The following is a 25637-nucleotide window of genomic DNA, read 5'->3' as shown; positions in this document are numbered from 1 at the left end:
TTGCACCTTAGCGGGCAGCTCTGCAGATCATCATCTTTTATGTATCTCCCCTCCCCTCTCCTATCTGAGTCTGTTGTTTTGAGTCGATAGTGTTTGAGCAGGGCCGCTAACCCCTCGGCTGCTCCCTTTTAGCTCCTCCTCTTCAGCCTCTTCTTCAGAACCGAACAGTTCAATAATATTAATCTTCCTCCCGTCTCCGTCTTCGGCAAACCCATCCTCGTCTTCGTCTTCCCGCATTAGCCCGCACACGCCTTTGCCGCCATGGGTATCTTCAAGCGCAAGGACTCGAAGAACTCGATCCAAGCGGAGAAGGACGATCGGGACTCCTTTGTATCCGTCAACAGCGCTCGGACTTCCAACGCTTCCTTGAAATCGCCTGGCTACAAGGGAAGCGGCTTACCCTCGTCCATCCCTGAACTGTCAATCGCAGGTCCACCAGATCCAGCCCTAGATCCAGCAGCCTACCTGCGCAGCATCCATGCCGTTCGACATCGTTCACATGTTATTCTCAGGAAGGCGAAGAGGGACCAGCTCAATCATTTCGATGTTGACATGTCCAAGTTCGCTGAGACGGCGTCGTATGTAGTGTCGATTATCAAGGTGAGCTCATCCCGTGAATTTCTTACCATTACCCCACCCCATATGCATGTACACTTTGGCCCCTCGCTTCTGGTTTTGCTCACACATCCCCCTCTGCTATGTAGAGAGACTACGCTCCTGACTACTCGTCCATTCCTGCCCATGGGCGTTGGCAACACTTTGATGTCGGCGGAAGACCCCGCGTCAACCAACTCCTTCAATCCTGGCCGAGCACAATCGATGCGCAGGAGCGCACTCGACGACTAATCGACCTCTTCGTGGTTTCGGTGCTCCTGGATGCTGGTGCGGGGAACAAATGGTCCTACAAGTCCAAGGAGTCTGGAAAGATTTACTCTCGCAGCGAGGGTCTCGCGGTGGCCACGCTCGAGATGTTCAAGAGTGGGCTCTTCAGCAGCGACCCAACCGAACCTTGTCAGGTCGATGGAGAGGGGCTCAAGAAGATCACCGTTCAAGTGTTGGCCAGAGGATTCCAACACTCAGAGAGCAACCCTTTAGCTGGCATCGAGGGCCGCGCAGGCCTTTTGATAAGACTCTCAGACGCACTATACCGCCAAGACTTCTTCGGTGTAGATGCAAGACCAGGAAACATGCTTGGTATGGCTACGAGGCGCGTTATTGTTTCTTGACCTTCAACTGACATCGTTAGACTACTTACTTTCACACCCATCAACTTTAGCGTCATCTGTACCCATAGTACCCATAACGACACTATGGTCCATCCTAATGGATGGTTTCGCTCCGATCTGGCCCCCTTCCCGAACAAAGATCGATGGGCTGAGCATTGGAGATGCTTGGCCGTGCTCGGATCTCCCCCGATCTCCGCCGGCGCAGCCATGGGAGTCCATCGTTCCGTTCCACAAGCTCACACAGTGGCTGTGCTATTCAGTCATGGTCCCGATGTCGAAATTAATGAAGATTCACTTTGCCGGCAGCGAACTCCTTACCGGCCTTCCGGAGTATCGGAATGGTGGCCTTTTAATCGACTTGGGTCTTTTGACCCTCAAGGAGGCCGACCTTGAGCGAGGTATTGCAGCATATAAAGACAATGCACAGATCAAAGGACAGCCTAGCGTGGAAGTGGTGCCTCTTTTTTCCACCGACGACGATGTGGTCGTCGAATGGCGAGCACTTACTGTCGGGTTCCTAGATGACCTCCTGGAAGAGGTCAATGGGCAGCTAGGACTGCTGGGGGAGGACCAATTGACACTGGCCCAGATGCTTGAAGCCGGCACATGGAAGGTGTGTATATCAATTAGCCCGATCATTCTTACGTTTATATTGACAAATATACTTAGGGTGGTCGTGAAATCGCCGAAGTCTCCAGGCCGAACACAAAAGAACCGCCTATTATGATCCGCTCCGATGGTACCGTATTCTAATATGCGCACATTCGATTCTGCCGAACTTCTTTTTAGATACCAGACACCACCAGCGTGATGTTATTAGAATAGCTGGGGTTCATTTTACGAAGCAACGACCATGGTCCATGTGTACGCTTTATTCTTCTTCTTCCACCTTTCATATTCCCCATTCTTTCTTTCTTCTTATTCTTCTATTTCTATTCCGGTACTATGAAACCCTATTGGTGTAGATGTTTTATTCAGACGGGGATCCTATTCTTGTATACTTTTTTGAGGAGCGGCGGTGGCGACGCATTGGACAAGGCTATAATAACATCTAGTTATAGCTATTTTGAAGAAAAAATAACCACTCTCTCCTGGGCCTGATCATCTTCTAATTTCCCAGTTAAGTTATCACGACCACCGTCCATTATAGTAGGTATACACGTGACTACCGGAACATAATTGGACCGGCGATCCGGACGATATGACGAGAGGCTGGTCCAGTGATTCCCGAGGTCGTCTCCAATCTCCAACCTTGATGCAAGCGAGAGCTACGTTTGCTGCGTTACCGAGCCGTTGCATTCAAAATTTCAACTACGCAAAAGCCCAAATGGGAACGAAAAGTATCGAATGCTGAACCTGGGGCCATACAAGAGCTGTTTCCCTCTTGGACGGCAGCTGCGGGGTACAGGTTGAATCAACTGCTATCTCCGATTGAGCGATAACGATGGATGGTCGGAAGAAGAAGAGAAAGGTCCTCTTGATGGGCAAGAGTGGCTCGGGTAAATCGTCTATGCGGTCGATTATATTCAGCAATTATGTTGCCAAAGACGTACGGCGCCTTGGGGCGACGATTGACGTTGAGCATAGTCATGTCAAGTTTATGGGGAACCTGACTTTGAATCTCTGGGACTGTGGAGGGTGGGTGTTACTTTTGTTTCCCTAGCCGCCTGGGGGCGATGCTGTAACTTTGAGCTCCTGCTAACTGGATATGTTGTATAGACAAGATGCCTTCATGGAGACCTACCTCGCCTCGCAGCGTGGGAACATCTTCTCCGACGTTGCGGTCCTAATTTACGTCTTCGATATCGAGTCACGGGAAGTTGAGCGTGACCTAGACACATACAGTGCCATCATCAGTGCGCTAAAAGAGTACAGTCCGCATGGTTATGTCTTCTGTCTCGTTCATAAGCTCGACCTCATTCAAGCCGAGCATCGCCAACGGATCTATGAAGAACGCTCTGCCCTCATCCGCAGTCGGACAGAACACTTCGATATCGACACTTTTGGAAGCAGTATCTGGGACCAATCTCTATACAAGGCATGGGCAGGAATTGTGCACAAACTCATACCGAACCTCACAGTGATCGAGCGATTCCTGCAAGCCTTTGCTAAACGAATCGACGCTGAGGAAGTAATCCTCTTCGAGCGCTCGACTTTCCTCACTGTGACCTCTGTCTCGTCTGAGATCGGCGACCTGAACCCAATCTACGACCGCCACGAACGACTATCGAACATCATGAAAGCGTTCAAGCACTGCGCTGCCCGCAACACCCACACAACACCCGCATCCGCTGGGTTCGTCGTCATGCATACCAAAACACCGCAATTCAACGTCTTCCTCGGCCGCTTCACAGACAACACCTACATCTTCATCGTTGTGCCTCCAGGCGAGGCTGCCTACAACTGTGCGGTGTTAAACACCATGCTCGCCAGGGAGGGCTTCTCCAAAGCCGCAGGTGCAGCCCATGGAGACGGCTTTCCGCTCCCCACACCGGAAACCCCAGATGGCGAGTCCAGCAGCAATAACAACTAATTGTACCCGCGGCAAACAGCTAAAGGCCCTGATAAACCCCCCTCATCCGCACCACCACCATGCGTTCGTTTACCCGTATCACAGGGAATATTCTCCGCCCTTCCATCAACCTCAACTCTCAACTTAAGGAAGCTACTCACCCCTCCGACGTACCGAAATAAGCTAAGCCCCCGTTTTGAGATACCCAAGTTCGCCTTCAGACCCAGTATATGTACGATGGGCACTTGTATCGTTATTGCCATATTAAAACAACTAAGTCAAAATGAAATAAATAATATAAAAACGGGAACAGCTCACAATACTATATAAGTCCTGTCGGTTTCGTGTTTAGAACGTTTTGCGTGAGATGGTGATAATATCTCTCGATAATTATATATATATATGTATATGTATATTTCGCGTTTCTCATTCTCGGTGGAAACACACCGAAGTACTCGGATTTTAGTATTTAGCAGTGATAATAACTATTTGCATGAGGTCTAAAAAGACTTTGGGCTCCAGAAATTACAGAACACCTTCTACAGCAGTTTAGTATACTATAATAGTAATTGAACATGATTAATACAGTAAAATTAACAACCGCAGGAGAAGTAAGGATCCATCTATTTCAACTACTGTATAACTCGTATAAACAATGCAAATAAGAAAAATGAAGGAGAAGCTTTACATCATTGTACATCAGGCATACGGACGGCAATATCGCCGGACTGCGTGATGTATCTGACCCATGGGAGGGATGGGTATTGTAACTATACCAAACAAGATATGGTTAGTGGGCATGTTATGAGAGGAAGTTTCGTTTTTATTTTTGGTAATGAAAAAATGGGACGAAATACGCACCTTAGGTTCCGTGATCTTCAAGTATCTTACTTGGATACCGCTAGTGGTGAAATAAGGGATCTCGAACTTGACGTTGATCGGGCGCTTCGCTTTGCCCTGGGCCGTACCGCCCATGCTACCTCCAAACCCACCGGTCATACCGCCACCGAGTTCGTCATCGCCCTTGACGGAGGGGAGGCCGAGCTCGGCGCGCATGAGGAACTCCTTGCCGCCGCCGAATTGCTTGATCTTCCAGACGATGGCAGACTGCTCGGGAGCGTAGTGGACTGTGCCGATGTTTGTACGGAAGCGGGGAGAATCTGCGTCGTCAGGGACGGGGACGACGATTTCAACGTTGTTGGCGGTGCTGCGGCGCTTGAATTGTGCCTTGGCCTTGAGGTGGGTTAGACACTAGAGAGTAATGGGTAGGTTCTTGGTAAGTAGATAGCGTACCTTCAACATGTATTCCATTCTGGAGCCGGAGTGCGACTCGACGAGACATTCGACCCAGATAAGAGGCTTGACTTGCGTGTTCAAGCGGTAGCTCATCAGCTCGAACTCTCCGTCCGGCGGGATAAAGCTGATTGTGCGGTCATTCTCAAATCGAGAGAGTCGGACACATTGGTGGAATTTGACATCCTCCATCTCAACAGCCTTCCCCCGCGTGGCCCGCCCGGTTGTTTCAAACATGACCTTGTCGTTCAAACCGAGACGCAGCTCTGGCATACCACTCAGATAACACTTCATCTTCACAGCACCCAGAATCTCCGATCGTAGCACGTTGCCAGACGCAGATACGAGGAGGTTGAGCGATTCGACCACATCGAGGAAGACTTCGTTCTTGCGGTAACGGATACCTTCGCTTCGCCAGGAGACTGCATTTGTGACTGCGATGGGTGGCCGGGCTTGCACTTCCAGCTTGTGTGATTCTTGTGTGATGTACCTAGAGAACGAACAATCAGTTCGCATTCCATTATATAAGAAAGATAACAGAGCGCACTCTTGTAAGATCTTGCTTTCCGTAGTTTGTGGGTATCCAAAATCCATCATCTCATCGAGCAATTCGTAGATAATGACAAAGTTGTCGCGAATACTCTCTTCCTCCAAGACCTTGAAGTATTCCGTGAATACCTCCACGATCTTGTGGAGGAAAAGGAGGATTTCGGTCGCATTGGTGTTTTTCTTTGTCAAGGCGAGAATGTAGAGGTTACTGTGACGGATATAGAGATACTAGGGACCACGACAGTTAGTATAGAGACAAAAAATAAAATGGCACCAAGGTTCCTTCTGAGGTTGCACCGAGTCACAGCCTCCCAACACGTTCCCACGAAGCGCCAGGCGCCGTATGCATAGAAGCCAAAAACCAGAGCCATGCGGGTTGCGGGGAGCGGCGGGGAGTGCGACACGTCAGGAGCCCGGCGTCCGTCGCAAGCATCAAACATACATTGATTCCTTCATGAGAGAAACACGGCGGTACAGCGGAGCTTTCTTCTTCGGCGTCACTGAGGAGGATGGGGAAATTCTCAACCGCGGACATAGGAATGTCTCCGCGATAGTTTCGGGCTAGAAGGGTCTACGAGAGGTCGGTCAGCACGAGGCAGTCCAGCAGCCTGCAGCGGGAGAGGAATTGAGGCATAAATTATGGTCTCAATCAAATTCACGCACCTTGCCCTTCAAATCTAGGAAGAAAAGAGCCGACGCCATCGCGGAGGACGGGGGAGGAGTGGTCGGAGAGGTGAAGGCGGAGGTCAGGAGCTCTTGGGCGAGGTTCAGGCCAGCGAAACCACTAGGCGACTTAAAGCAGGGGCTCGGAGAGGGTACGCTGGGCGGGGAGCAAAAGTTGGCGTAGGTAGAAACAGAATGACAGTTCTTTGAGAAGCTTGGAAATAGAGACCAAATCGGCAACTGCGTAGATTTGGATTTTCTGAGAAGCTAAAGCAGTCGGGGCCCTGAAGTAGCGTTTCTTGGGGCATCTATACACGGCTGACAGTGGGAGATCAGTGTGGAACAGGGTATCAAGACAACAGCGCTGTTCCAAGACACGCGAGGAAAAAATGGACACCTATTAGCAAGTTATAATTATATATACATCACTACCAACCAAAATAACCCCAATTTGAACGCTTTTCAAGGCCTTCAATCTCTATGTTCGACGCTCGAAATCCGAATCACGTGAAACCTAACCACATTCAGCCAAGCTCAACGCTAGCCAAATCGAGCTTAGTCAGATTCAATATAATTCGCATTTTTTCTCCCGCTACTTCTTGCTTCTTTCTTTTCTTTCTTTGTACCTTACGCTCCCAATAGACAGTTCAAGCTAGCATAAATCCATTTTACTGTGATTTCCGTCGCCAATTCGGCATTCTGCTGGTCTGGCTTCGGGTTCAATTGCTGGATTGCGATACAGTGGTGCGGAGACTATGCATCGTAACGAGGGTTCCATTAAGAGCTGGCCGGGTATTTTGCGCTGTTACTCGGGCGGTGTCAGAGGAACCGTACATTCCTTCTTATATATCTTTGGGGTTATTTTATGGAAGACTGTTTCAATATCATATCTCTAGACTTCAAGTGGTGGTATTGCCGTCATATAGCACAAGCTGATAGTAGTAGTAGTAAAAGTACAAGTGAAATGGTAATATGTCCCCTTCCCCAGGCCGTCCCCCCAACTCGTACATCGAAAATAATCCAAGAATAGAAAATAACGCCTTGAAAATGCTCTTGCGGCTATTTTCACACCCTCAACAACCCCGGCCTTATACCGTCACCTTAAACCCCAGAGGTGCCAATATCCGCTCCCGTGCTACCTTGTTGGCGACCTGGTTACCCTTCTCCAGAGAGACAGCTCCGACGAGAGCGTACAACGTATGCGCAAGGACGACCTCGACTCCTGAACCTTCGAGGTTCTCGGGCTGTTGACGTTTAGTATCAACGCAACAAAAAGAAGGAAAACTGATGTTTTAGTGCGGGAATATGCTCACCTTCCTAGGGGACCATCTCAGTACACTTTCTAACTCGTATTGCCGCGCAACTTCAGCGAGCTTTGATTTGTCCGTCATGAATTTCTTGGTGTTGGAGGTCAGGTTATCAAGGCCCTTCAGGGCAGGGTGCGAGAACGGTTCACGGCCATATGGATCAGGGGCGACGGTGCCGAAAGTTCCAGGAGGGCCCTGCGCCAGAGCAAGCGAAGCTTGCAGCTGAACGATACGTTTTCCTAGGGAAGTTGAGATCAGCCCATGTCGTGTCATTGCGTTTTGCCGAAATGCAACCTCGCAAAAATAAAAACAAAAACAAAACCCTTAGCACGGAAAAAAACAACATACCTAGGAACGCCAATCGATCATTAAATCCTCTCCGACCCTGATCGAAACTCTTGTGCGTGACTGCAAGCCATTTGACCTCGTCGGAGAGAACTTTGTCGCCGTCATCGCCCAAGAAGCGGATGTAGAACTGGTCGAGCAGCTTGGGGTCGGAGTTGACAGGGTAATCGCGCCTTTTGGAATCAAAACGTAAGGAGAAGGGGGCCTTCGTGCGAGGAGGCGTGTATGACCATCGCGGCTTGTCCGAATAATCGACTGGTTGTTGCTCCGCGGGTGTTGAGAAGTTACGGCGAACGATAGGGACGGCGAGTTGCGCCGGAGTAGAGGAGGTGAGGGAGCGACATGCGGAGCAGGAGACGGCTCTGGCCGCTCGTACCGGAAACAATGAAGCCATGAGATGGGATGTTGTTGAGAGGTGCAACGCAATTGACTTATCCGGGTCTTTTTCAGAATGGCCGCCGTGGAATTCGATGTCTGGAAAGAATTCGGAGATTGGGCGCTAGTCCCAGATAGGAATGGTTGCCTCAGGTACCATTTACTTCAGCTGACACTGAAATTACTCGTGACTTCATGTACCTTGTACTTGTGCTACGTCTAGGAGCTGATGAACTTCCTGAACAGATTATTTCAGTCGACTGGATTCTACTGCAGAGAGTGACTTGCATTGGTCGGCTAGAGGTTGCGGCGAGGTTGGCGGGAAGATTGACCCATGCCATGATACCCGGGCCGCGGACCCCAGGGTACTTTCCTGTACTTCTATATCTAATGGAAGTGGCTCTGCAATATTCCACACCGCAATACGGTAGCTACTCCGCCGAGAGCAAAGCAAAGATGAACCATCCCTGTCAGTGTATCACTTTAGGTGCCATAGTGTAAGGCCATAATATAAGCTTGAAGCCCAATGGCGCCGGACAAGCACCACTGCGAACGCCTTCGGACATATAAAGGACGGAATATATTTATTGTGCATTTGACGAGGTGCCGATTGCCTGAATTACAGAGTTGCAAGAACCGCCCGTATGGCCCTTGCAAGTACAAGGACTTGAATCTCGACTTTCGACTCACCAACGAAGCGGAGACCGGCGGTAAGCGGTCTGCATGCTTCCAATTTCCGTACGTTTGATGATGCCGGGTGACATCCGGATAGCGATCCAAACGCACGCTTCTAGAATAACGCTATGGCGGATGTTCAAAGGCCACAGCCGGCGGGAAATTATGTACGTGTTCTGGTTACTCAAGAGGCGTGGCCCACAGACGATTGGATTATTAAACGAGGCAAAGCGAGGACTGTGCGAATATACCTTCGTTTCGTTTTTGCATAAGTGATGCTGCCTAGTTGTAACATTAGAATCTGCCATTCTAGATGCCAGGCTATGGAGCCTTGCTGGAATCAGGGCAAAGCATGATCCCAACCGCTTCCGCATTGATGACAAAGATACTTTATTGTAGGCCTGATGGAAGAAGACAAGACATTGGTCCACAAAAGAGAAGCGACCACAACATGCACTGATAATACATTTCCATCTCTTGCTCTGCTCGTTTCTTTCCTTTCTTTTCTGTCACGGTTGGCGGGGGCTTCTGCATTACCAGCACCCCAAGAGAAAACAGTATTTAGCCATAGAAGCTGATTCGGAAAACTTGAAAATAGAAAGAAAGAAGAAGACAGAAAAAAAAAGAAAAATTAAATTTTTTTTTTTTTTGGAAAACGGAGGCTCGTCTCCATTCTTCCATCCTCACTGACAACTAGTAGGGGCTGTCAAAAACGCGTCTCTCCCGTGCCTATTGTGCTACTCAAGAACGGTGTACGGCATGCATTATGAAACCACCCACGTGTCCGTGTTGCTTACATTGGGCACCGTCTTTAGCCCAGGCGGCTTTTCGTTGTGTAGTGGCTGTCTTTCTGCCTCCTTGAAGCTGCGGTATATCTGATGCTTACTGTTGATGATGGATCGCTTGAAAATCCAAGACGGAAACTAGGTTTTTCCTCACCATTCAAGAGGGGCAGCGGCTAAAGAAAAACAAAACGTCATGTTTAAGGCAGCCGAGGACAAAAGACAACACTGGGATTGGATCCGTAACAACACGACATCCTGGTCGTCTGTGGGTCTTTTACCTTGCTGATGAATACTTGGTCCATCACGGACGCCACATCGAGCTGAGGCCTAGAGTCTCGTCTCGATAAACTAAGGCTTGTGTATTTAGCTGCAGGATAAACCAGGGGCTCCGAGGCCTATGAGCATGATCCAGAAGCTACCTCGGCCGCAACATGGGAAGACAGACTAGAAAGTGGCCCGATGGATCCAGGAAACCATGAGGCATGAGCTTGCCGTTGAAATAAATAGGACAAACGGTTTTTTCAGGATGGATCCAGAAAGGCTGAGAGGCATAAAAAGGCCGCCAAAACTCGTAATGCCCGACCAAGCAGCTTTCGTTGCTCCGTCGACGACTTGAAGTGTTCTGTGTCGACCAACCATGTGGCATATTAGGAAATTATTTCTGCAACAAACCGGGAGCTTTCAGGTGCGGCCGCATTGAGCAAGCATTTGTAGGCCTGGGCGACCGCAGACCCGCGAAAGAAACGTATGATCGTGCATAATCCAAGGCGTTAAGCCTCCCGAGGCAAAGGCATTTGTAGCCCCAATACGGCTGAGAAAGGATGTTGTCGTATAGGCGCGGAGCTGGCCGGTAGCAAGCACCTTGTCTGACATCCTATACAACTAGCGTTCCGTCGGGCCCTTGCAGAAGCAGAAGAAAGCTTTGAATTTGACGCCATTTGTGAGGATCGACTGAAAGACTGTTGCAGTGCCTTCCCGTATATCGGATGGTGTCGTTGTAGCGGTGTACAACTTGTTCAAGGAAAACAATCTCTCGGACTCGTGGCTGGGCTCAAGCACTGGGATTTTAAATAGAGAGTTAGCCTGAGGGTAGAAGATGTTTCTCAGATTATCTTAAAGGAAATTTTCCTCTCTCGTTCCCCAAGTCACTCTAAGGTTAGCTGAAAGAAGCTTACTGCATTGGACCTTGACCTTCTCCATACTATTGATCAAAAATCACCAAGCAACGCCTTTCACTCCACATCATGGCATCGGTATCACGCAAAGTAACTTCCCTCGTTCTGCACGTTGCCAGTGTCAGCATGGACCCGGAGAATAATCAAGAACTCCCCCGTATCGACGAGGAGGAAACCACGACGCGTGAATCCTCAGTCCAAGATCCACCCTCACCCCGGCCATTTCCTCCGAATCCTCCTCCCAGCCCAGCCTGAATGTGGTTGGAGTTCCTTGGGAATTCATTGCAGGTAGATACGATCATAGGTAAGTCCTTTTGAAATGAAGCGAGTTTCGGGCCACCGACTGACAGGTGCTGCGCAGAGACCCGAGCAAAGACACGGCCGCCTATACAACATTAATACGTGCAGGATTGACTGTACATCTCGACATGATTAATCGGAAGTGAGCCGCGGAGGTTGGAGTCGAATCATAGACAGTGGGGAGGGCCGTAGAATGTTGAAAAGCCTGGAAGGAAGCGAGCGTATTTAGAATTGGAATCATTTTTTACTGCGTGCATTGAGACTCAGTAGCCTGTTGGTCAGCAATAAATACTTCAGATGCCCCTTTACGGCCCTGCAGTATCAAGTGTATCAACCGAGTTCAGTACTTGTCCCAGCTTTTGTGTACTACCTAGTCAATTGCGGTTGAATGATCAGTCTCCGCTATTCTTCCTTACCAACCGAGAAGTTTCTCCAATGCCTCGAACTGTGTTTTTTCCCATCGGTAGGTGCTGATGATATCTTAGACGCCTTATACGTGTACTCGAATTGCGAGAGCTGGATAAGCGCGGCCAGAGGGAGCGATAATGATAATGAAAAGATATATTTCATTTAAAAAAAAGAATAGCCCTCAAGCGACCTGTATAAAATATATTGCAAGAACAGATTTTAATGAAGCAAAAACTCATAGATATGACAGAGGAAATTTACAGAAAAGCAAGGTAAAGAGCGCTAACCACGCTGAGGCCGACAACAGTCCAGCCGGTCTTAATAACCATCTTGTTGTCGATACCACGACCGGTATCCCATGTCAAGTGTCGGAGACCGTTCATGCAGTGGTAGGTGAAGGGAAAAGCGAAGATGCTCTTGAGGCCGACCTGTGCGGCCGCAGGGAGACCAGCGAAAGCAGCAGCCAGAGAGGCCGACTCGAGGTGCCAGCCGAACAGGGGAGCAGCGAGGTAGGCGGTTGCGAAGAGGTACAGGGGGCCCGACAGGATGATTCCAGTGATTCGGTGAAGACCACTGAGATACCACGTAACCTGGGGTCGGTAGATGGTAAGGTGGGGAGAAACAGGACGTCTCAGACGCTGCTGGGCGAGGAGCTTAGTGGGATCGGAGGGAGCCGCACTGGAAGCGTTGTATCTTGTCGCATTGTTAGCACTCGGCCATTCACTCTGAAGCTCCTCCGCTTCTTTGGGTTCCCGATGGGATATGGATGCATGACGTAGAACGCGACGGCCCGTCGTAGATGCGTATCGATCAAGAGAACCTGGTGTCATATCGCAAACAGTCCACACTCACCTCGTCTGAATGTTCCTTCCCATGGCAACAGCGGCGGGGGAGGCGGCGTTCATAAGAGACCATCGCATGGCGTAGGGCTGCTGGACGGCAACTGGATAAAGTAGGTTAGCATCGCCAATTACCGAAAGCACGCAGGATGAGGCCACATACGCCGTCGCAGCGACTGCTGAGCGATCTTCTGGGAGAGCATGGTTGGTTTGCTGGATCAACGCAACGACGAGAAAGCTGGAATCCAAACACGAAGGAGAACGTCGTCGTCCAAAAGAAAGTGGCCTTGAATTCCCGAGCCTCTCGCAACGGCTCGGAATCACGGGACGGACAACCTCGGGTTCAATTCCAGGTCACGGGACCGCGCGTGAGGGCTGGATTTAGCCAATCAACGCAGTTGTATTACCAGGGGGAAGATTATTCTTCCCGTTGTTCACGTGACACACAGACAATGTTTGCCGTCTTTTTCCCGCGCCGCTTCCTCGTCTGTTCTTTTCTTCCTCAAGGGACTCAGCCCACGTTGTCTACCACATCCGGGATGATGTTGACGTGCTGAGCGAGGCCTCACTGGTTCGGCATTCTGTCGCTACCGCAGAGGTCAATGAGTTACCTGAGAGGAAATCCATCCCGTCGTTAATCGCCCATTTCTTTCTTTCCATGAAAGGAAAGGGTTTCATATCAGGGTCACATCACTCCTAAATCTTAACGTAGTGTAAACCACACAATAAGGTACCACTCCCCTGTCTGTTGGCGGCAGGCATCGAGAGCCTAGCACGTCACAGCAATATTGCCATCCGAAGTGGCTCGCGATCTGATAGACTTGTTGCTGGGACAGGCCAAAGCTTAATTCCGCCCAGAGCTTGAGGCTAAGAGAATGGTTCCTGGATGTGGACCGGCCGTCGATCGACTGCACTTGTTTCCAACATTGCTTCTCAAAACTAGATCGTTTCTTCCAAGCTTCCAAATCGCTCATGGATGGTACTTATTGTTTGGGTTTATACGTTTCGGGCAAATACTCCCAATGTTAGCGTAGCGAACCAATAAATGAATACTGCGGATGGTAACCAACATTTCTTTAATTGGCAGCCGACCCTTGGTCCAGGGGGATCGTGGTATAAACATAGCATACCTGCTCCTGTTGCTTGTAGTACTGTAGGTGGCCAAGTTGTCTCTGCTTCTTTTGAAACCACCCTCACCACCCGGTTTATCACCGGACCATCAGCGGCTGGGGTTTTCCCAACTACACTTGATACTGATGCTTCTGCAATATAATAAAGGTGGATTGTAACCCCCTGGATGAAGATGGTACCCTTCCTTTCCTTGCCGCTGCCTGTCCTTTTTGTCCCGTCAGTTTACGTCCACTCCGATACAGGTACATGGCTTTGGTTTTTCGCAGTTGCCAAATCTCTAGGGCCTCATGGTATAGCGGAATTCTTGAAGCAGCAGGAGTCCGCATGCTGGCCACAATTTTATTCACGTCTGCCCAAGCCGTGCTCGCTGCTGAGGTTGGATGAACGTACATTGCGCCATGCGTCAACCAGCTGAAAGTCCATTTCGAACCACAATAAAAGTTGTATTTTTGCCACCACATCAAGCGTGAGTTAAGACTGCTAGCAGTTTGTGGACCAGCAAAGACTGGTATTGCTTTGCGTCTCAATCCAGAGATACTACGACTCCATCGGCGCCAGAACACAGATGCTCCCTGCTAGCCTCACTTTTACCGAAGAGACATCTTCTATATTTGCCCTGGCCACGGCTCACCATATTACAATTGCACCTGGTCTGTTGTAGGAGCTCTCGAAGGCCATCTCTACGACGAGAGTGTCTCAGTCCGACTCTGAGCCTCCGAGGCCAGCTTCGAAGGCGATCTCTTATGTGAAAAGAATAGGCAGTTGAAGAAAAGGCAGAGATATTCTCCGCCGACGACTGATAAAAGATAAAATAGACACCGACACCTCTGGACTGTCAAAATATCCCGTGAAGCGTAGCATGGATTGATCGCACTTTCGGGCGAGGCAAAGCTTAACCTAGGGCAATGAGCGTGGTAGTAATCCAGGTAGGGCTGGGCATTATTTCTCGGGCATACGAGTGGCCGGTGGGCTTGAAGATCTCTGGTAAGGCATTATTTATAGACCGTCGTATGGACCAAAAGTTATCAAAATGTTTCAACTCGACGACAGAGGAAAGAAGCCCGCAAGTAATTCCGAGGCACGTCATCAAATCCGAGACCCAGCCTGCGCGTCGTCAGAGGCTGCGCGTGTGTGTCCATATCGGCTTGACTCCCGACCCGGCAAGCTACTCGATAACCGGAGCAGAGAGAGCACGGAATCAAGCGAACGAATTAGACAGACGAATTAGAGAGACTGTAGTAGCAAGGCAGACTACGAAATAACCTCAATATGAACGATCAGATAAGGGAGAGCAGCGGAGCCGATCGGGAGAAACAAAGCCCACCCGAACCGACAAATGCAGCCAGTGTCGCCAGTCAGCGCATGCCGGCTCGTCTGAGCCGGATTAGTATCTGGGGGATTCATATAGTTACGACACTCGTAGAGGACCAGTGAACTTCATCTGATTTCAATTCGTACCCCTGGCCCTTCCGCCTGTGACCCTGCCCCTCCTTCGCTCCTACACCCTCTTCACAAGGTACCCCGAGCACAGCCTGTGACTGCTGTGATGGGCCAGTTCGGTCGGCTGGGGAACACCACTGTGTCATCTACTGACGAATCTGAGCCTGCCGAATTTTAGTTTGATTACCAGACACTGCCATTTACGCAGTCGCCGCGATCAGCCCTGCCGCTAGGAGCAGTTAGCGAAGTTGGGTGTGGTGGTTGACGGGGAGAAATGCCGCTGACGCAGCCCCTGTGGTGCAGGGCCCATCCATCACCAGCAGCAGTCCCAGCTTCAGGCCTTGTCCGCCGTTCCAACTTGAGAGCAAGACCCCGGCTGCCTCGTCCTGCACTTGCGCGTTCTCCCTCCCAGTTTCGTGTTCTGCGCACCACAGCCACGTCGCTCTTTCGTGCGAAAAGTTCATATTCCCCTCCTCTGCCTTCCAATGTCCACCTCCGCCCCCTTCCGCCGTTATCACTATTGACCACCTCAACAACTCTCACCACAACCCCCAGCACCACTCTTCCGCTCATGGCGACGCAAACGAGAGGCCATGGTGGTCATGGCCACCACCACCATCACCACCACCATGGAAATGCCTACCTGACTTCTTCGAATACGCACGACGCTGGCGTCCGGATCACGCGCCTGGGCCTTGTTGCGAATCTCGCAATGGCCATTGGGAAGTTTATTGGCGGCTATGTCTTCCATTCTCAGGCTCTTATCGCCGACGCCTACCATGCTCTTACAGATTTGGTCTCGGACTTCCTCACGCTGGGTACGGTTGCGTGGTCACTCAAGCCCCCCAGCGAACGATTCCCGAACGGGTATGGGAAGATCGAGAGCATTGGTGCGCTGGGAGTGAGCGGACTTCTACTTTGTGGAGGTGTCTTCATGGGGTTGAATTCCGGACAGGTGTTACTGGATCAGTTTTACCCTGAGGCCGCGGAGGCGATTTCTCATCTGGACCTGGGACACGGCCACTCGCACAGTCATGGACTTGATGTCCTCGGACCGAGTATTCATGCTGCTTGGCTTGCAGCTGGCTCCATTGTAGTGAAGGAGTGGCTGTATCATGCTAGTGAGTTTCTTCCTTTTTCTTCCTTTTCTTTTCTGTTTTTACCCTTGGCCTTTTACGTGTTGGAAAGTTGCGCTGACCGGGGTTTTGTTCTCCGACTTTAGCAATGAAGGTTGCAAATGAGCGCAAATCGTCCGTTCTAGCTTCAAACGCTATTCACCACCGCGTCGACTCCCTCACAAGTATTGTCGCGCTGTTCACAATTGGCGGAACGTACCTCTTCCGGGACGCCTCCTGGCTGGACCCTGTGGGTGGACTGCTCATCTCGCTGATGGTTATCAAGGCCGGATGGGGAAACACTCGCACCTCGCTCCTCGAATTAGCGGATACCACTGTGGACGATGAAATCAAGACCGCCGTGCAAAAGGCCGCGGCCAAGGCACTCAGCACTGTCAATGATGGCGGGTCAGTCAAGATTCGCGATGTACAGGGTATGAAATCAGGGCAGAATTACCTGATGGATGTTGAATTAGCCGTCCCTGGTGTGTGGTCGGTCCAGCGCTCTCGCGAGATTGAAGAAAGAGTCCGAGCCACCGTTGGCTCCAGTCTTCGCGGGGTCAAGCGAGTCAAAGTCCGGTTTATTCCTCTCGAGCACGAGACCTTGGACTTTTCGGAGGAGTTCATTTCGCCGGAAGTCATCAGCCAAGCCAACCCGGAGCCCGAGGATGGTGTTGAGGAGGAGGCACACCACCACGAGCATGAGCATGACCATAAGCATGAACATGAGCACGAGAACGGCACTCGGAAAAGACGCTGAATTAGAAATGGAGCATAAAAAGGCTAGCCATTGGGTTTCTGGTTCATGTTTCATATAAGCGCTCCTATTTTGGATAATGGATGGTTGTATTATTGTATTTTGGCTTGATACCCGGAGAGACTAGCATTGCGAGGAAGCCAGGTGATATGGATAGATAGAGGAATTCTTGGGAGAGCCCTCACAAACGACGGGCTCAGATATGGCGTTTGCGGGGTACCAGAACTGATCACGAGGCTCACTGTTTCTATACATGTACAAGCTATCGCTCAATCTATCTAACAGACTAGACGTGATCTAGAAGGCTCCGAGACAGTAGCGACATTGTTAGCCTGTCTTCAACCGGGCAGCCGGGACAGCCTGCGGTACAGTCGGTTGATTATGCAGCGGAGATTCGGTGGATGAATCCAGACTTGCGCGATGGTCTAAATTAACCGGCTAATTGCCGTCAACCCTGCTTACTCGGTATTTTCCTGGATAGATCATCGCAGATGCCATTTTGTATACTTTATGCCATTGGCAGCTCTCAGGCCCCCTTCAGGATTCGAAGGGGAGAGAGTTACGTAGCAGTTACCTCAAGGGTCTCCCGGTGGGTGACATCAGCGAGGATCACCCCGCGACTGTCCGGTACTATGGAGAAGAGCTGCACCACCAGCCCTGGTGGCGGGTTCGAGACCACATTCACCGTCCAATTATTCCAATTCGGCGAACTGGCTTGCTTTATTGCCTGAAGAGATTCTGGAGAAAAAAAAAAGGGAAAAAAAAAAGATCATGGAGCTGTGTGCTCCGCTATAAAACTTCCTGCTATCCCCGTCCCACCGACTTTCACCTGACAAACTTGACGCCACTCCCTCCTTGCTTTTTTTTTTTATTCCAGTGCTGTCATCAATAGAGCTAGATTTTGTGTGACTCGTCTAATAATCCTTTCGACTGTCTCAATCCGCGGGGCTCCAAGCTCCCACTTACCTTCTCACACACCGCAACCTCAGTTTTACTCTTTACACGCAAGACTCACCCACAATGGCCTCCCCCGCTCCCAAAGGCCCGCTTTACATCGGCTTCGACCTCTCCACCCAGCAACTAAAGGGTCTGGTTGTCAACTCCGACCTCAGAGTCGTCTACGTCTCCATCTTCGACTTCGACGCCGACTCGCATGGCTTCCCCATAAAAAAGGGCGTCCTGACCAACGAAGCTGAGCACGAGGTGTTCGCGCCCGTCGCGCTCTGGCTGCAGGCGCTGGACAGCGTGTTGAATGGCCTGAAGAAGCAGGGCCTTGATTTCAGTCTTGTGCGTGGTATTAGCGGCGCGGGCCAGCAGCACGGCAGTGTTTACTGGGGCGAGAATGCGGAGAAGTTGCTGAATGGGCTGGACTCGAAGCGCGGGCTGGAGGAGCAGCTTGCCGATGCCTTTTCGCACCCGTTCAGTCCCAATTGGCAGGATTCGAGTACTCAGAAGGAGTGTGATGAGTTTGATGGGTTCTTGGGGAGCCAGGAGAAGTTGGCCGAGGTGACGGGGAGTAAGGCGCATCACGTAAGTTCTTCCGCTGGTGGCATTGCTTGTTTGGTTGTTGGTTGCTGACGATTTGCCTTGGTAGAGATTTACTGGACCCCAGATTTTGCGATTCCAGAGAAAGTACCCGGACGTGTATAAGAAGACGTCTAGGATCTCGCTGGTTTCGTCTTTCATTGCGTCATTGTTCCTTGGCCACGTTGCGCCCTTTGACATTTCCGATGTCTGCGGTATGAACCTGTGGAACATCCACAAAGGTGCATATGATGAGGAGATCCTGAAGCTCTGCGCTGGCCCGCATGGCGTCGATGACCTCAAGCGCAAGCTCGGCGATGTCTTCGAAGACGGAGGCATCGACCTGGGTAAGGTGCACCGTTACTACATCGACCGATATGGCTTCAGCCCCGAGTGCACTGTTGTCCCATCCACTGGTGACAACCCTGCCACGATCCTCGCCTTGCCCCTACGGCCCTCCGACGCAATGGTCTCCCTAGGCACCTCAACCACATTCCTTATGTCCACTCCCAGCTACAAAGCCGACCCTGCAACCCACTTCTTCAACCACCCCACAACCGCAGGCCTCTACATGTTTATGCTCTGCTACAAGAACGGCGGGCTCGCACGCGAACAAATCCGCGACGCAGTCAACGCCTTCAAAAACGACCCTAACCCCTCAAACCCATGGGTCAACTTCGACTCCGTCGCGCTTGAAACCCCACCTCTAGGCCGGAAATCCCCATCGGACCCCATGAAAATGGGCCTCTTCTTCCCCCGCCCCGAGATTGTCCCCAATCTACGCTCCGGCCAGTGGCGCTTCACCTACGACCCGGCCTCAGGAACCCTCACAGAGACCGAGCAGGGCTGGGACAAACCGCTCGACGAAGCACGTGCAATCATCGAAAGCCAGCTCCTCTCGCTCCGTCTCCGCTCCCGCGAGCTCACATCCAGCCCCGGCGGCGGGATGCCGGCCCAGCCGCGCAGGGTATACCTCGTTGGCGGCGGGTCCAAGAACAAGACCATTGCCAAGATCGCTGGTGAGATCCTAGGCGGCAGCGAGGGCGTGTATAAGCTCGAGATTGGCGATAACGCGTGTGCGTTGGGCGCTGCGTATAAGGCTGTTTGGGCGATTGAGAGGACCAATGGACAGACCTTTGAGGACCTGATTGGGCAGCGGTGGCGTGAGGAAGAATTTATTGAGAAGATTGCGGACGGGTATCAGAAGGAGCCATTTGAGCTGTATGGGAAGGCTGTTGAAGGATTTGAGAAGATGGAGAAGCAGGTTTTGGAGCAGGAGAAGAAGAAGAAAGCGTGAGGGATAGTAGTAAGATGTTTTAATGAATGGCGGTTTTATTCTACTTTCATACTTTATAGATATGTTTATATGAGCGCGATATCTAGGAGCGCGATAAAATGATAAAATTCCTTGCTGATTTCTATAAGACTACCCACCTACTTCTTTCGCGCTATTATAACCATTAGCTAGTTGCTCACTTTTCAACCATAAGTCATAATTCATCATATCAAATCACATTAGAGCCCATCAAATCAAAACATCCTGGTCTCTAACTCTAATCAACACCTTCGCATTCGGATCCGTACTGACGCCCCCCGACGCCTCGGCCATGAACTTCCACTCAAACCCAAGCAACAGGTAAGTCAGGATAACCTTGATCTCGTTCGCAGCAAAGAACCGACCCGGGCAGGAGTGTCTGCCGTGTCCAAAGGCGAGATGGTTAGCGGAGGTCGTCACGAACTGCCATTTTGTCGTCTGGCCCGGTTGTTGACGCAGGTCAAGGAAGCGGCGGGGATTGTAGGCTGCCCATGTTGTTGGATCACTGCTGCTGCTGCTGCTGCTGTTGTTGTTGGAGGAGGATAGCATCTTCATCTTGTTTAGGGCGACCATTATGGACGTGTTTTTTGGGATTGTGCAGCCGTTGGAGAGTTTTATGGGCTGCGTAGCTACACGGTGCATTGATCCTATAAGTCGTTTAGACGGACACTTAGCATCGCCTCGTCTGTTATACGGATTGGGAATGATTATATTAGATATATCCCCGCTGGGAAACTCACCGATATCCCCAAAATGGCGTTGTCGCTGGGACTCTTTCATCATGCTATCCGTTAGCCTCATCTCGTGCAGTGCCCTTTTCGTCCATCCGTGGGCCTTGATCATAGACGCCATCTCTTCACATAGAGGCCCAAACCACTCAGGGTGGGAGCAGAGATCCGTGATAATCCCACTCACAAGCTCCGACGTCGTATGTATAGCCGCAAGCGAGAGGCCGAGCTGCAATATACCAGCGTCGTACGCCCTCCCGTTAGCCACTTCATCCATCCAGCCCACCGTATCCGCTACTTTAGACGAAGGGTGGCCGTCGCCAGCCTCTCTCGCCAGCCGGCTTTGTTCCTGGCGTTTGCGAACGACAGGTGCCAGGATCTGTCGGGCCCGGGTTAATTCGCTTCTGAGCTTGCGGCATTCAGGGAGGATCCAGTGGACGACTGGGCGGAGGGCGGGGTGCCAGCGGCGTAGGGCTTCAGCGGCGGAAAAGGCCTGCGTTGCGTAGTTTACGCTCACGTCGAGCCAGTCCTTGTTTGAGGAGAGCTCTGGGCCGATGAAGATGCGTGCTGAGACCTGTGCGACGAGCTGGCGGAGCATGTCCTTGTGCTGGATATGTGTCCATTCTGCAGCAAACCACTGTTGTTAGTTTAGATCCATGTCTATTGACCATGGAAGAAGCGTACCTTCAGGCTGGCCGCATAGAGTCTGGAGAGCTGCCGCGGTTTCTTGGGCTAGGGCTTCGGTGATGAAGTCTGCTTAGGGTTAGCACGGGAATAGTTTTATACGATGCGATGCAGACAGCAACTGACTCAGTGATTGCGTGAGTCTCCCCCTCACAATCTCTACTCCGATTTCTGTTGTACCATGCGTACCAAAGGGTTCAAACCCCGGCAATGTGCCGAAGAATTCCTGCGAAAGATAGGGTTAGCATTGGATGAACCCAAGCAAGTCCGCTGTCCATAACAGTAAGGCGTACCTTCGAAACAGCCTGCTGGAAGCTGAGATGGGGATTATTCCGAATCTCATCAGCGAACTCGCCTGGCAGTACCAGCTTCGGGCCTGATGCCGTGACGACCTGGAAGCATCCTGGGAACTTTGTCAGGCCCTCGTTGACGATCTCCTTGCTTCGATGCAGCCAGCTCCGGCGCGCATTCTCCAGCCGTCCAAACCACCCAGACTCCAGTCCCGCTATGGGAAAGCTGCTGTGAATCTTGGGTCCGGAGGTGGCGAGGGAGAATATCAAAGTAAGAGTGCCCGCGAGGACTAGTATGACGGGGTAAAGGAGAGGCGCATCAGCTTTTGAGATGAGTGCGGCCAACGCCATCTTGCTGACCATGGTACGTACTGGCGACCATAAGTCAGGTCTATGGATTCTTTAAAAAGGTTCCATTATCATGGATCGACCCGGCGTTGAGCCCGAATAGGAATCCGAGTTACCGAGTTTTGTATGGGGACGATCCGCCCTGCAGATCTTGACACTTGCACATACTGTTTCCAGTTAGTGTTTCACAGAGCACTATCCAGTCCAGGCTACCTGCATCGTCTCCAAGTCAAGTCCATTAACCTGTTGCAGTCCGGCAGGCTGTTTGTGTCGAAATACCCGACTTACTCAGGAAAGAAAAAGTGCCGAAGCTGCATGCAGGGTTGCATACTTGATGCTTGATTGGATGCCAGGTGGAGGAAATAATCACAAGCAATGTCCGTGAAGAAATTGGCGAAGAGACCTATCTATTTTACAATATCGCGCATGCTAAATAATTTATACAATGGCCCTAGAATGACATGATGGTTAAACCCCTGCAGGCCAGTTTCTGTTAAACGGAACAGACGCCCCATTCATCGTCTTCGCCAGCTCGCGATCAGCCAATAGAACACAGAACTTCGCAACATCCTCGAGGGGGACATCATTAAATCCAGCCTTGAAGCCCGGCGTGTGCTTCTCGACCATGCCCAGCCCCTCCTGATTCACCCCCGTCGAGAGGGAGTCAAGTATGTTCGTCGTCGCCAGCCCACCCAGCTGCAGCATAGTGCAAGTGATGCCGTGATCGAGATAGAAGGCAGCCGTGTTTCTCGTCAGCCCCAAAACGCCGTGCTTCGACACTGTATACGCCAGCCCGCCGTTTGTACCGCAGACGGAGGCATTGGAGCCCATGTTGATGATTGTTCCGCCGGGTGGTGACTGCGCTTGCATGGCGGTGACAGCTGCCTGGGTGCAGACATATGGACCTGTCAAATTGACGTTCAGGACTCGATCCCATGTCTCGCGTGTGCAGGTACCGGCCGCGTCAAAGGCGTCCAGGACTCCGGCGTTGTTGATGAGGATGTCCAGACGACCAAATGTGTTGGTGGCCGCATGGACCAGGTCTTCGATGTCGGATTTGGATGAGACGTCTGCTTGCTGCGCAATGAACCTCCCCTGGTGCTCTTGAGTCCACGCCGACGATGTTTCGGCGAGACGGTCCTTGTTGACATCGCAGATGGCAACGTTGGCGCCCTTGGTGAGGAATGCTTCTGCGATGACCCGACCAAGGCCACCGGCAGCTCCAGTGATCAAAACTGTGATGGGGGTTGGAAATTGAGACATTGTGGTGTATATTCGAGTTGCTCTTTGCTTGGGGAGATTTGTATAGTTAAGTACACCCTTGGTCGGCCCCACATATTTCGTGGCCTCCGTGGCCCCCGCGGTCTCCGCGGTGAAGGCTGCCGTTGAGCCTTATTTCGGTAAATTGTCTATTATAATTTATATTCCCTGAATGTTGGTTTACAAAATTTATTTATAATTACACCCTCATATTCCGGGGAGACCGTCTGCCATGTAGATTCCTAGCCGACGCGCACTGTATACTACTCCGGAGTAGTGGGACGGAGCTGGCTTATGAATATGATAATATCCTATGTATATGGTGTTACGTCTATATTATCGGACCTTTGACTTCCCCGCAGCAAAACTCCAAAGACTGTCAATATTCTGCAACATAGGCTGTTTGGATAAGTATTGGGCCTGTCCTATACAGTTAGTCTCTCCCGACGGGATGACGACAGCAACTCCTAATCTTTTATCCGCGGGCACTATCTTCTAAGGCTGTTTTCTTGACCCTGGACCGATCCATTCATCAAACCATATATCGAGTCGGTTGACTCGGGACTATGACTCTTCCATTCTCAACATGGAGACCGATGTTGAACTGGCGAGCAGGGACGGCGAGGGTCCCCAGGATTCGCCCCCGCAGAATAGCCAAGCGGAGCCAGACCATCCCACCTGGTGAGTAAAACAAGCTTTCAATGGAATACTGTCGGGTGGCTGATGCAGCTTTAGGCAGTATGCTCTGGTCGTATTTGCCGGGTTTTCGGTGATGTTCACGACGTGCGCATTTATCTTCTCTTACGGTGTATATCAGTCTCTCTACGAGGAGATGGCTAGCACCCAAGGCAACCCATTCACGGGGAGTTCGACTGCTCTCATCAACCTGGTGGGAATCTTGGCCATCGCGTTGATGTCCATGGGCGGGCCGTTTGCCATGCACTGGTCCAAAATCTACTCGCCACAGGCCGTTATCATCGCCGGAGGCTGGATCTTCGGCGTCGCGTATATCTTATCGAGCTTTGGGAAGACCCTCTGGCATTTTGCTCTGACCCAAGGCGTGCTGCTAGGGATTGGTGCATCCCTGTCGTATGTCCCGACAATGAGCGTTGCGCCGACCTGGTTCGACAAGCGCCGGGGTCTGGCGATGGGTGTGATCATCTCCGGTTCTGCGGTTGGGGGCATGATCTGGCCCCCTGCTCTTCGTGCTATGATCACGCATCTTGGATTTCGGAACGCGCTGCGAATCTCTGGCTGCATATCCCTGGCGCTTGTCTCTGTTGCCGGTTATGCCCTTGGCTGGGAGCCCAAGTTCCGTGACCAAGTCCGCCTCCAGACCCAGGGTCTTCGACGACGAACTGCCTGGATTCAAGCGCCCGTGGTCAACTTCCGTGTCGCGCGCTCGAAACGGTTTGTGGCACAGGCACTGGGTTGTTTCCTGCAGTCGGCGGGATATTCAACACCGTTGTTCTTCTATGCTGCGTACGCAAACACACTCGGCTACAATTCCACCGCGGCAGCCAACTTCATTACTCTGAATAATGCCTCAAATTTCATTTCCCGCATTGCAATTGGCTACGGCGCTGACCGGTATGGGCGCATCAATGCGTTATTCGTGACAACGCTGCTGAGCGCCGTCGCCGTTTTCGCCTTCTGGATTCCATCTATGTTCCATGCAACCGATGTGTCCAAGCCTAGTGCTGACGGTCTTTTCATTGTCTTCACAATTCTTTACGGCGCGTTCGCCAGTGCGTATATATCCCTTTTTCCGGCGTCCCTGATCGAGCTCTTTGGAGTGCAGCACTTTACCAGTGTCAACGGCGCCTTGTATCTAATCCGCGGAATGGGCGCACTTATTGGGACGCCGCTGATTGGTTTGTTGATTCCAAGTTCTGGTGCCCTCACTTCATCATATATATACGAACGGGCGGGGATAGCGGTGGGGGTGTTGCTGATGGCGGCGACCCTGGCTTGTCTCTGGGTACGCATTGAGGCGACGCTAGGATCTTCGTGGAAATGGCGGGTATAATGTTGTGCACCAATCCATGAATGTTATGTATGTAGATTGTTCTTTATCTTGGTCGATCTTTGTTTATACAATATTGGTGCCTGAACCACAAGGCTGCGATATTCCCCTTTCAGTCGGACCCTGCAACACACAAAATCGGGAAAATTCGAGAAAAAAAATCCATATCCCATTTCCCACGGCAGGGACCCATGAAATAAACATAAGACCTGAATCTTTCAGCCCCTAGAAAGCAGCCCGCTCCGTCTGCAAGGACAATTTCCCATTTCTTGTTGGCCGGGGTCCTGTTGGTCAACGCAAAGGTGCCGAAAACACCGCCCAACCGTCACCGGCACTCACTTTCAAGTTTCAATCAACCTTCAAATCTACTGCTGTCCTCCTGTATTGCTCCTTTGCCCAGACAGACACGCAAGTCATGCTCCGATAGGCCTTCCCATCTTTCAAATGATATGACCATCTGCCGTTATCTTGAATTTCGCTCCAACTACGCTTAATTCCAGCCCCTCGTGATATTTTTTCGCTTTCGGAGTCCCGCAAAGACTGTCCAGGCAGCCCGGCCGGTCGACG

General features: G+C 51.2%; 12 protein-coding genes across 12 annotated transcripts; 6 read left to right on the top strand and 6 right to left on the bottom strand.

The window, feature by feature from the left end:
- Positions 1 to 261: 261 nt before the first annotated feature.
- On the top strand, positions 262 to 1979 carry ASPSYDRAFT_159449 (URC4/urg3 family protein; the record flags this gene model as incomplete). Its single annotated transcript, XM_040842827.1, has 4 exons — positions 262 to 600; positions 705 to 1194; positions 1247 to 1839; positions 1896 to 1979. The coding sequence occupies 4 exons, from the start codon at positions 262 to 264 to the stop codon at positions 1977 to 1979; spliced, it is 1506 nt and encodes a 501-aa protein (XP_040699053.1).
- A 691-nt stretch (positions 1980 to 2670) lies between these two features.
- ASPSYDRAFT_60951 (Rag GTPase GTR1) lies at positions 2671 to 3759 on the top strand (the record flags this gene model as incomplete). The annotated part of the gene is made up of 2 exons (XM_040849919.1): positions 2671 to 2864; positions 2946 to 3759. The coding sequence occupies 2 exons, from the start codon at positions 2671 to 2673 to the stop codon at positions 3757 to 3759; spliced, it is 1008 nt and encodes a 335-aa protein (XP_040699052.1).
- Positions 3760 to 4254: 495 nt separating this feature from the next.
- On the bottom strand, positions 4255 to 6668 carry ASPSYDRAFT_49419 (AP-1 complex subunit mu). Its single transcript, XM_040847827.1, has 6 exons — positions 6244 to 6668; positions 6023 to 6151; positions 5579 to 5808; positions 5032 to 5521; positions 4600 to 4971; positions 4255 to 4508 (listed from the first exon to the last, which is right to left on the bottom strand). Exons 1-6 carry the CDS (start codon positions 6280 to 6282, stop codon positions 4428 to 4430), a joined length of 1341 nt encoding a protein of 446 aa, XP_040699051.1. The 5' UTR covers positions 6283 to 6668; the 3' UTR covers positions 4255 to 4427.
- A 324-nt stretch (positions 6669 to 6992) lies between these two features.
- On the bottom strand, positions 6993 to 8350 carry ASPSYDRAFT_49418 (mitochondrial 54S ribosomal protein mL57). The gene is made up of 3 exons (XM_040847826.1): positions 7899 to 8350; positions 7557 to 7789; positions 6993 to 7487 (listed from the first exon to the last, which is right to left on the bottom strand). Exons 1-3 carry the CDS (start codon positions 8287 to 8289, stop codon positions 7332 to 7334), a joined length of 780 nt encoding a protein of 259 aa, XP_040699050.1. The 5' UTR covers positions 8290 to 8350; the 3' UTR covers positions 6993 to 7331.
- ASPSYDRAFT_453909 (uncharacterized protein) lies at positions 8350 to 8863 on the top strand. The gene has a single exon (XM_040847030.1). The coding sequence runs from the start codon at positions 8466 to 8468 to the stop codon at positions 8769 to 8771; it is 306 nt and encodes a 101-aa protein (XP_040699049.1). The 5' UTR covers positions 8350 to 8465; the 3' UTR covers positions 8772 to 8863.
- Positions 8864 to 11870: 3007 nt separating this feature from the next.
- ASPSYDRAFT_158969 (succinate dehydrogenase cytochrome b560 subunit) lies at positions 11871 to 12655 on the bottom strand (the record flags this gene model as incomplete). The annotated part of the gene is made up of 3 exons (XM_040842775.1): positions 11871 to 12306; positions 12466 to 12556; positions 12616 to 12655. The coding sequence occupies 3 exons, from the start codon at positions 12653 to 12655 to the stop codon at positions 11871 to 11873; spliced, it is 567 nt and encodes a 188-aa protein (XP_040699048.1).
- A 316-nt stretch (positions 12656 to 12971) lies between these two features.
- ASPSYDRAFT_49411 (uncharacterized protein) lies at positions 12972 to 13607 on the bottom strand. The gene is made up of 2 exons (XM_040847825.1): positions 13287 to 13607; positions 12972 to 13180 (listed from the first exon to the last, which is right to left on the bottom strand). Exons 1-2 carry the CDS (start codon positions 13424 to 13426, stop codon positions 13156 to 13158), a joined length of 165 nt encoding a protein of 54 aa, XP_040699047.1. The 5' UTR covers positions 13427 to 13607; the 3' UTR covers positions 12972 to 13155.
- Positions 13608 to 15297: 1690 nt separating this feature from the next.
- Positions 15298 to 16844, top strand: ASPSYDRAFT_99847 (cation diffusion facilitator family transporter; the record flags this gene model as incomplete). The annotated part of the gene is made up of 2 exons (XM_040853278.1): positions 15298 to 16144; positions 16246 to 16844. Coding segments are annotated over 2 exons (1446 nt in total), but the record flags the coding sequence as incomplete, so codon positions are not given.
- A 1071-nt stretch (positions 16845 to 17915) lies between these two features.
- ASPSYDRAFT_93243 (xylulokinase) lies at positions 17916 to 19716 on the top strand (the record flags this gene model as incomplete). Its single annotated transcript, XM_040852807.1, has 2 exons — positions 17916 to 18425; positions 18490 to 19716. The coding sequence occupies 2 exons, from the start codon at positions 17916 to 17918 to the stop codon at positions 19714 to 19716; spliced, it is 1737 nt and encodes a 578-aa protein (XP_040699045.1).
- On the bottom strand, positions 19510 to 21793 carry ASPSYDRAFT_71738 (cytochrome P450). Its single transcript, XM_040850597.1, has 5 exons — positions 21440 to 21793; positions 21273 to 21372; positions 21147 to 21215; positions 20475 to 21086; positions 19510 to 20381 (listed from the first exon to the last, which is right to left on the bottom strand). The coding sequence occupies exons 1-5, from the start codon at positions 21785 to 21787 to the stop codon at positions 19945 to 19947; spliced, it is 1566 nt and encodes a 521-aa protein (XP_040699044.1). The 5' UTR covers positions 21788 to 21793; the 3' UTR covers positions 19510 to 19944.
- Positions 21794 to 22094: 301 nt separating this feature from the next.
- On the bottom strand, positions 22095 to 23054 carry ASPSYDRAFT_49406 (SDR family oxidoreductase). Its single transcript, XM_040847824.1, has one exon. It carries the CDS (start codon positions 23045 to 23047, stop codon positions 22253 to 22255), a length of 795 nt encoding a protein of 264 aa, XP_040699043.1. The 5' UTR covers positions 23048 to 23054; the 3' UTR covers positions 22095 to 22252.
- Positions 23055 to 23630: 576 nt separating this feature from the next.
- Positions 23631 to 25073, top strand: ASPSYDRAFT_159393 (uncharacterized protein; the record flags this gene model as incomplete). The annotated part of the gene is made up of 2 exons (XM_040842820.1): positions 23631 to 23725; positions 23780 to 25073. The coding sequence occupies 2 exons, from the start codon at positions 23631 to 23633 to the stop codon at positions 25071 to 25073; spliced, it is 1389 nt and encodes a 462-aa protein (XP_040699042.1).
- Positions 25074 to 25637: the final 564 nt, after the last annotated feature.

Source organism: Aspergillus sydowii, assembly GCF_001890705.1.
Source record: "Aspergillus sydowii CBS 593.65 unplaced genomic scaffold ASPSYscaffold_12, whole genome shotgun sequence".
Classification (NCBI taxonomy): domain Eukaryota; kingdom Fungi; phylum Ascomycota; class Eurotiomycetes; order Eurotiales; family Aspergillaceae; genus Aspergillus; species Aspergillus sydowii.
The sequence above is the reverse complement of the archived record's forward strand: the minus strand, read 5'-3'. Positions and strand labels throughout refer to the sequence as shown.

What these genes read in the sequence shown, in the direction of transcription:
- ASPSYDRAFT_49418 (XM_040847826.1), bottom strand. Translation starts at nt 8,289, where the DNA reads ATGGCTTCATTGTTTCCGGTACGAGCGGCCAGAGCCGTCTCCTGCTCC. An exon ending in TGATCGATTGGCGTTCCTAG is followed by an intron (nt 7,790 to 7,898) that starts GTATGTTGTTTT and finishes CAACTTCCCTAG; the next exon opens with GAAAACGTATCGTTCAGCTG. An exon ending in TGAGATGGTCCCCTAGGAAG is followed by an intron (nt 7,488 to 7,556) that starts GTGAGCATATTC and finishes AAACGTCAACAG; the next exon opens with CCCGAGAACCTCGAAGGTTC.
- ASPSYDRAFT_49406 (XM_040847824.1), bottom strand. Translation starts at nt 23,047, where the DNA reads ATGTCTCAATTTCCAACCCCCATCACAGTTTTGATCACTGGAGCTGCC.
- ASPSYDRAFT_71738 (XM_040850597.1), bottom strand. Translation starts at nt 21,787, where the DNA reads ATGGCGTTGGCCGCACTCATCTCAAAAGCTGATGCGCCTCTCCTTTAC. An exon ending in TCCAGCAGGCTGTTTCGAAG is followed by an intron (nt 21,373 to 21,439) that starts GTACGCCTTACT and finishes TATCTTTCGCAG; the next exon opens with GAATTCTTCGGCACATTGCC. An exon ending in GAGACTCACGCAATCACTGA is followed by an intron (nt 21,216 to 21,272) that starts GTCAGTTGCTGT and finishes AACCCTAAGCAG; the next exon opens with ACTTCATCACCGAAGCCCTA.
- ASPSYDRAFT_49411 (XM_040847825.1), bottom strand. Translation starts at nt 13,426, where the DNA reads ATGAGCGATTTGGAAGCTTGGAAGAAACGATCTAGTTTTGAGAAGCAA. An exon ending in GCGGAATTAAGCTTTGGCCT is followed by an intron (nt 13,181 to 13,286) that starts GTCCCAGCAACA and finishes GGAGTGGTACCT; the next exon opens with TATTGTGTGGTTTACACTAC.
- ASPSYDRAFT_49419 (XM_040847827.1), bottom strand. Translation starts at nt 6,282, where the DNA reads ATGGCGTCGGCTCTTTTCTTCCTAGATTTGAAGGGCAAG. An exon ending in TCTCTCATGAAGGAATCAAT is followed by an intron (nt 5,809 to 6,022) that starts GTATGTTTGATG and finishes CGTGGTCCCTAG; the next exon opens with TATCTCTATATCCGTCACAG. An exon ending in TGAAGATCACGGAACCTAAG is followed by an intron (nt 4,509 to 4,599) that starts GTGCGTATTTCG and finishes TGTTTGGTATAG; the next exon opens with TTACAATACCCATCCCTCCC.
- ASPSYDRAFT_453909 (XM_040847030.1), top strand. Translation starts at nt 8,466, where the DNA reads ATGTACCTTGTACTTGTGCTACGTCTAGGAGCTGATGAACTTCCTGAA.